At 38.6% G+C, this 8,523-nt stretch overlaps 1 protein-coding gene across 1 annotated transcript; it reads left to right on the top strand.

Annotated features, from left to right (window-relative positions):
* The first annotated feature begins 1,263 nt into the window (after positions 1–1,263).
* LOC128026443 (core histone macro-H2A.2-like) lies at positions 1,264–8,171 on the top strand. Its single transcript, XM_052613603.1, has 10 exons — positions 1,264–1,447; positions 3,063–3,097; positions 3,208–3,389; positions 3,496–3,602; positions 4,451–4,639; positions 4,719–4,826; positions 6,437–6,536; positions 6,674–6,763; positions 7,150–7,324; positions 7,473–8,171. The coding sequence occupies exons 3-10, from the start codon at positions 3,218–3,220 to the stop codon at positions 7,636–7,638; spliced, it is 1,107 nt and encodes a 368-aa protein (XP_052469563.1). The 5' UTR covers positions 1,264–1,447; positions 3,063–3,097; positions 3,208–3,217; the 3' UTR covers positions 7,639–8,171.
* The last annotated feature ends 352 nt before the right edge of the window (positions 8,172–8,523 follow it).

Below are 8,523 nucleotides of genomic sequence, written 5' to 3'. Positions count from 1 at the left end.
CTGGATAAAGTCATAGTTTTTGCTATTTTTGGACCAAAATGTATTTTCGATGTTTCAAAAAATTCTAACAGACCCTCTGATGTCACATGGATTACTTTGATGATGTTTTTCTTACCTTTCTGGACATGGACAGTATACCGTACACACAGCTTCAATGGAGGGACTGAGAGCTCTCGGACTAAATCTAAAATATCTTAAACTGTGTTCCGAAGATAAACGGAGGTCTCACGGGTTTGGAACGACATGAAGGTGAGTCATAAGTGACATAATTTAGATTGTTCGATGAACTAACCCTTTAATGTGGGCAACAGTGTGTTTTGCAGCAGCGCCGATGAAAGAAGTTCACGTAATGCCCAGCGCAGTCACACGCACGCCACAGTTACGTTTGGGATCATTTTATTTTAAATGTCATAATGTCAGTCTTAAAATACAACAACAAGCACCACAAAACCATTTAAAGCGGCGTGTTCAGTAGTATCTGTGCGTGGTAGGAAAGTCAACAAAGTAAATGACCTCAAACGTATGGCGTGCTCTTCTCATTTTATCAAATTATCATAATCACATCTATTCATTTCAGAATCCTGCTACTAGCATTTTATTCAGACTAAAACCCCATCAATTCAAGTGAGAAAGTGTGTGTGTGTGTGTGTGTGCTCTTGTTTTTGTGACATATCAGGACACAACTCTGTATAATGACATGGGTATGACACAGGTATTACAAGGAGAGGGTGACTTATGAGGACATAACCCATATCCCAATTTTTCAAAACGCTTATAAACCATACAGAATTAGATTTTTTTTTTTTTTTTTTTGAGTAAGTAAAAATGCACAGTTTTCTGTGAGGGTTAGGGTTAGGTGTAGGGTTGGTGTAGGGCGATAGAAAATACAGTGTTTACAGTATAAAAACCATTACGTCTATTTCACAAAAACAAACGTGTGTGTGTGTGTGATCAGGAAGACTTGTATTTTGCTTATTCATGACTAAAATAAGTAAAACGTTTTGCAATAAGTTTAGTATACTACCCTACCCTATTAGTCAAACATTTTGTTTTATTTATTGTTTGATTTATTATTATACCCTCATTGGTGGCTAAGCTCCCCTAAAATGAAAATCCTAGAATCGCCTCTGATCCACATAATATCCCTTATTCGCTTATAGATGATTTAGCATGAATTGCATTGGATGCACTCTAATGTAATTCATTTCTTGGATGTAATGTTTTTTAAATGAGAAGCAGCAGCAGCCTAAAGCCTGCCTCCATCGACAGCAAGGGGGTACTGGCTGCTGTAGTTCTTCGCGGTCTCTCTCTGTATTTTTTTTAAGGAACAGCAGAGGCTCAGCACACAAGGACAGGGAATAGTAATAAGACCACGAACTGCTCCTTATTTGCGCCTGTCAGAGGATAGATATATTTCGTACATGCAGCATTTGTAGAGAACACACAGGTAAATATTGGCACGAGATATTGAGTTGATAAAAGCGCGCGGTGCGATGCATGCGAATACGGTTCGAGCGCACTGTACGCGACGAAACGACAGGGTTCGCATTATTTAAAAAAAAAAAAAAAAAAAAAAAAAAAGCTGAACGCGGCTCGCTTGCAGATGCGTTGTTTATTACAACAACGGGCCAGTTGTGCCGCGTCGCGTCGAAATGCATCACTCGCTTGCGTTGTACAACGGGTCTTTTACTGTATGTAAATACAACGAGGTAAAAACAAAATGGGGGTTAGCTGATGTGGGAGGAGCGGGGTTAAAAACCAAGAATATGTATTTGTGCACGACCTAATGTGTTTGGAAAACAAGCATGTCTCTGTTTTCCGTGCATTTGACGGAGAAGCGGTGAAGTTAAGGCGAGGCCTTTGAGCGTACGCTTTGAATCGCAGATTCGGCGACGGCCTCGCGATCACGTACCGCATCCCGACTCAGTGTAACGGTGTTAACGTGCCGTGGCTGGCATGAGCCGGGTCTTTTGTCACTTATATTAGAGGCGAAACTTTTTATAGCGTGGAGTAATCGCGCTCTGTGTTTATGCATGTCTGCTGTTTGTCTTAAAGCAAACGCTGCGCCTTTAATTTGTGAAGGCAGTGCGAGGTCGCTGCAGGCTGTGAGAGAGAGAGAGAGAGAGAGAGACATAGACAGAGAGAGAGGAAGAGAGAGAGAGAGAGACGCGACGCGACGCGCTGCTTCACAGTCGGAATGCCTTTCGCAGACCCTGGGTCATATTTGTGTTGGGCTAGTGATTTCCATGCCTTCTTTTAGTCTGCAAAATAAATAAACACGGTGTGAATTGACAACATAAACAAATACCTTATGGCATGCAGCGCTTATAAGCAATTTGTATATGGGTAGATCTCATGAAACATGGAAAGAATAAGTCTAGGTTACATTTCATGCAAAAAATAAAATAAAAGAATCTCTCAATATTCACCTTTAATTTGTACATGATCCTAATGACGTGGTTATTTACCAAATAAATTATTGGACAATAAGACGAACACAGCAACGGTATTAATTTGTAAAAATGTACTAATCAGAAATTAAAGTAGTTTTTTTATGGACTAGTTAGCTGTCTTCAGTTTATGTAAGTCTCTCTGTGTCTCTCTTGCTGTTTTTACCTTTCGCGCTTTTAACCATTAAAGATTTTATGCTTACCATATAATAATAATAATTAGTATAGCAAGGCACAGTATACTTTTCATTCAAAGCATAGCACAGAGTCTGCTTTGAAAGCAGATGCAGATGTATGTGTGCTATACCCATTTTTATTAACAAGATGGCGCTAATCAAAATATGGCATTTAGATTAAATTTTTTTGGTCATAAGTCAATCTCATTATGCAAATTTGCAGATCTGAGTGAACCAAACTTGAACGTTTTGTGCATATGCGTGTCATCGGAAGTGAAAAATCCCTTTTTTTTTTACTTGCCTATGTATTAGAATTGTTCTTGTAATAATTTAGTCATTTTCATGGGTAAAAGCGTGTGTGTGATCATCATCGGCTGAGTTCAGTCCCGTTCAGAGATGTTAATGAATGAAACATTTGATCTTGATCCATCTGTAGGTTTCCCATCCAGTGGCACTGTGAGTCAAGAGGAGGTGGGTCTGCTCCGTCACTCACACCACTGATGCTTTCATTACGTCTTGCTGATTGTTACCTTGATCGAAAGATGACGATGATGACAGAAATATTATATTTTTGTCAACAGAAAAGGCAGGATGTCAGCCAGAGGAGGAAAGAAAAAGATCACCAAGCTGTCCCGTTCTTCCCGGGCAGGAGTCATTTTTCCAGTCGGGAGGATGATGCGTTACTTGCGCACAGGAACCCATAAGTACCGCATTGGCATGGGCGCCCCCGTCTACATGGCAGCTGTCATCGAGTACTTAGCAGGTGACAATCCAGAATCTCTGATTAATGTTATACCAAAAAAAAAATACAAAAATATTGTCATCATGCAGTCGTTTCTGAGAGTCTCTGTTGCACTGATGTTTTGTAGCTGAGATCTTGGAGTTGGCTGGAAACGCAGCAAGAGACAACAAGAAGGGGAGAATCACTCCACGACACATCAAGCTGGCTGTGGCCAATGACGAAGAGCTCAACCAGGTAAAGAGTTACAAGTTCAAATAGACTGAGGTCGGTTAGGGTTAATGTTTAGCACACTCTTCGTGTCCAAAAACAACTTGCAGTACACTTTTTCTGTAGGCTACTATGGCACCTTCGTTTAAGTAGCCCACTTTTATTCTGGTTAGGCTACACAAACTTCTTATATCCATAACTGGTCAAGGGTTTAGAGTAATAAAGTTTTCTAACATTTTCAAAAAGTCTCTTATGCTCACCAAAGCTGCATTTATTTGATGGAAAATACAGTAGTATTGTAAAATATTATTTTTTAAACTAACTGTTTTCTGTTTAATGACTGTAAAATGTCATTTATTCCTGTGAAGATGAAGCTGAATTTTCAGCACCTGTACTCCAGCGTCCTTCAGAAATCATGTTAATATTTTGATTCGCAGCTCAAAAAGCATTTCTTAATATTATTAATGTTAAAGTTTTTGCTATTTTCGTGATATGTTTTTTCAGGATTACTTGTTGGACAGAGAAAGTTGAAAATAAAAATATTAACTTAAAATAGAAACAATGTATTTATAGCCACTTTTGTTCTTTTGAATTTATCCTTGAGGAATACAGGTATTAATTTCTAATTAAAAATCAATCAATATCACCCCAAACTTAATACATTTCAAGAATATTCCCATAATATTAAATTATTTGAGTATTTTTTTAATGCAGCTTTGGAAAGCACAAGAGGCTTTTTTTTCATAACACTAAAAAATATTAAATATTCCAGTTTTTTGTTTAGTAGTGTAGCTCTGCAAAATGTTTTAGCATCCACATTTGTAGTCCTTGTAGCAATACCAATGATGAGTGTGTGTTTCTATGTTATTGGATAGTTGCTCAGAGGGGTGACCATATCAAATGGTGGCGTTCTGCCTCGCATCCATCCCGAGCTGCTCTCCAAGAAGAGAGGAGCCAAGGCAAAGGCGGAGACTCAGGTGTCCGTTCCCGAGAAGAGGGTGAACCGGAAACCCATCAAGAAACCCAGCAAAAAGATCAAAGGAAAACCAGGCCGCAAACCCAAAGTGCGTGCAGAGTCATACATATATTGCTCCGGTACCGTGTTTGTCTGTGAGAATACTAAAAGACCTTTCTTTTATGCAGAAAAGCACAGAGAACGACAAAGAGGCAGATGCCAACACAACGACTGAAGATGGACCAGGAGAGGGCTTTACCATTCTGTCTGCGAAAAGCTTGTTCCTTGGACAAAAGGTGGAAATAGCTGTGCTCGTAATCACACATTACTGAGAATTCGTACTTCTTTTTATTTATTTATTTTAACACTTACAGAGCACATTAACAAGTCTGTATACCTTTGAACGCTGGGTGGTCGCTGAGCAATCTCAAGCTGATATATGTGATAATATAATATGTATTCTACATAGTACTGGTTAAAAATCATTAGAAAATAAATATGAAAATTCATTTGAATAAAAAAAAATCTGGCAAACCCTAAATGGAAGCAGTTCAAATTTTTTATGCAAAACTGCTTAATAAACGATTCAAAAGTTTGGGGTGATATTGATCGATTTTTTTATGTATTTATAAATTAATACCTATATTCCTCAAGGATAAATTCAAAAGACCAAAAGTGGCTATAAATAAATTGTTTCTATTTTAAGTAAATGTTATTCTTTTCAACTTTCTTATATATATATACTAGGGGTGTAACAGTATGCAAAAATCATGGTTTGGTACGTACCTCGGTTTTAAAGTCACGGTTCGGTTCATTTTCGGTACAGTAAGGGAAAGAAATGCAAACATTCAACTGCAGGTTGTTTATTACTATAATCTTTTTTTAACAATTTGTTTTAAACTTTTTTAAAGTACTTTTAAATGAAAAATATATAAAATAAAAAAAAAGAATAATAAATAAAATACTGCTGCAAAGTTCTCCACTAAATAAAATACTCTCAGGCTCAAACCAATATCATACAATAAAATATAATGAAAAATATAAATAAATAACTATGATTACAGTGCAGCATTACCAATCCCAGCTTGTAGGCCTGCTCATATTAAAAATATATAAATTTTCCAAAGTGTAAAGTGCAGCATTCACAGTTTCAGTTTTGAGACCTGCTCAGATTTCGTTATTGCGTTGGACCGATCGGAATTAAGAGCAAAGGTCTGTTTAAACGGCAACGGGAGCTGCGTTTGAATTACAATCGTTTTTTTCCTAGTTGTAGTGATGTTCACACTTGTGTGATGCCTTTTGAAAACCTTAGGCCGGTGACACACTGGCATATCGCAATTGTCAATACTGTTGACGGTGTCCTTTATCAGTAGGCTTTATATTTATGCTCAACATGAAGTATAGATATTGTTGTCGTGAAGACAAGATCCTGGTCTGTTGGCGCCTCGGCGGCCTCCCTCTGTAACCAACAGCAGCAGCAGCGTGCCAGCACCGTGTCAGACACGATTCTGGTGTGTAAAGACACAGAAAACGCGATATTAGCAGCAGAAACGCCACGCTCACGCCACGCAGCCAGTGTGTCACCGGCCTTAGAATCAGCTGCAGGGCGGGATTTGCGCTGAACGCGGAGACTTCCACCACTTAATATGTTCGTATGGAAACATAAAAATTTACCTATTTTTCACGCATACAAAATATTGCATTCGGTCATTCGGTACACACGTGCACCGTACCGAAAGCCCTGTACCGAAACGGTCCGGTACGAATACAAGTACCGTTACACCCCTAATATATATATATACATATATATATATGAATTACTACTGATATTTATAGTAGCATTTCTAATACACTGGTGATTTATGACTTGACAATGTAATTAATTAACTGTGGTTTGTTTTATCAGCTGTCTCTTACAGAGAGTGAAATCGGCAAAATCGGCACGATCAAAGTGGAGGGAATCATCAATCCCACAAACGCAGAGATCGATCTGAAAGAGGGAATCGGTCAGTGCTATTAGCTACTATTAAGTTAATGTCAGTTCCATGTGCTCGATGGTAAAATTATAGATTTGTGTAGCAAATTTCAGCCTCTTTTTGAAATATCTGGTGAAAGCTGATGTGATTTCTGTGCTGTGACACAGGTAACGCTCTGGAGAAAGCAGGAGGAAAAGATTTCCTAGACACCGTCAAGGAGCTGAGAAAAAGCCAGGGTCCTCTGGAGGTTTCATCAGGTTAAAATCACACACATTACTTGACTCAAGCAGACTTCAATTAGTGTGTGTGCTCTAGCAGTGTTCAAAGGGGCTGGAAATGACCTTGTTAAATATTTTAATGGAGAAAAAAGTCATGGAAACCTAGTGATACCAGGGATTTTTAGGATCATTTACATGCCCGGAAAAGTGCAAAATCTTCAGTAGTGAATGAAGACTTTTACAGCTTGTTCTGTTCTGCAGATATTTGTACACTAAAAAGTGTTCTACAAAGATTGTTACATGACATTTGATGGAAAATCAGCCCAAAACAGTGACTCGTTTTCCTCAGCCCTTTGATTCTGTGATGAAAAAGTCTGGGAACTTAAGTGATGCTGAAGAAAGATGTTTTTGTTTCTGCTCTGCAGTGGCTGTGAGTCAAGCCAATGGGATGGCAGCACGTTTCATCATCCATTGTCACGTTCCTCAGTGGGGTTCAGAGAAGTGTGAAGATCAGCTGGAGAAAACAGTCAAGAACTGTTTGTCTGCTGCCGAGGAGAAGAAGCTCAAGTCGGTGGCCTTCCCCTCGCTACCCGCCGGACGGTGAGCATCACAATCATTCAGACAATGTCCTTTGGCTTTCAGATCAAAAGTCAACTAGATTTGAAGCTCATTTATTGCATGGCTAAGTCTTTGTGGCAAGAAATAGCTCTCAGGAAACATCTAATCTCTTTGGTTTTTGTTCCCCCAGAAATGGTTTCCCAAAGCAGACAGCAGCCCAGCTAATACTGAAGGCCATTTCAAACCATTTTGTCTCAGCAACCACCTCCTCTCTGAAGAACATTTACTTTGTTCTGTTTGACAGCGAGAGCATTGGGATATACCTGCAGGAGATGGCAAAGATGGACGCCAAGTGATGTCGAGTCGTGGGTTTGGTTTGATTTTTTTTTTTTTTTGAAAGTGTACCGCCTCGATGCAGCTCTGTTTAGTTTAGCTTCGACTGGTTTTGTCGGCCTGGCCGTCGTGGGAAGGTGAAATGAGTTGAACGTGAGCTTTAGCGGAGAGTGCATCCAGGCTAGTAGGAGCGTAATAAGTGGAGTGTAGTGCAGCTTGGTGAAAGATGTTGTAGGTATATGTTTTTGACAACAGATTATTTGAAGGTGTTTAAACAAAGATTTTTGTGAGTGATGTACTGTACACATTTATGTTTCACTGTTCTCCTTTAAAGAAAAGACATTCATTTAGACTAGATCAACTTAATCTTCATTGTTTGCCATTTTTATCCTTAGACTGATCTTGTTTTTACATTCCATGTTCAGAGTTGAACTTTTGACCGTTGTTTTTTTGCCTAGATATGTGTGGTTTCTGACCGTTTTTTTGGTTAAAAAAAAATAAAAAACGTGTTTCTTGTTCTTCTTTGAAATAAAAAAAAAATGTTTTACACCACAAATGTTTTTTTTTTTCACAGTTAATTTACTCAGCCTCTTGTCGTTCCAGTCCTGTATGACAGACTTTCTTCTGCAGAACATGAAAGATATCTTGAAGAATGTTGGCAACCAAACCGTTTCCGTTTCCATTCGCTTCCAGTATATGGACAAAAATACACTACATTCCACAGGAGAAAGTTAGTCATACAGGTTTGGAATGACATGGTGAGGAAATGACAGAATCCCTTTAAATGTCCAAAAATTGAAATCATCATTTGTTTTTCCAAATGATTAACATCCAAACATTTCTTTCCAGAAAACTGAAAGGAATGTTTATTATACCATCAAAATCATAAAGTACTCCATGTAGGCACA

The sequence above is a fragment of the Carassius gibelio genome, chromosome A13 (genome assembly GCF_023724105.1).
Source record: "Carassius gibelio isolate Cgi1373 ecotype wild population from Czech Republic chromosome A13, carGib1.2-hapl.c, whole genome shotgun sequence".
NCBI lineage: Eukaryota > Metazoa > Chordata > Actinopteri > Cypriniformes > Cyprinidae > Carassius > Carassius gibelio.
Note: the sequence above shows the minus strand (reverse complement) of the source record. Positions and strands in the feature narration are given on the sequence as shown.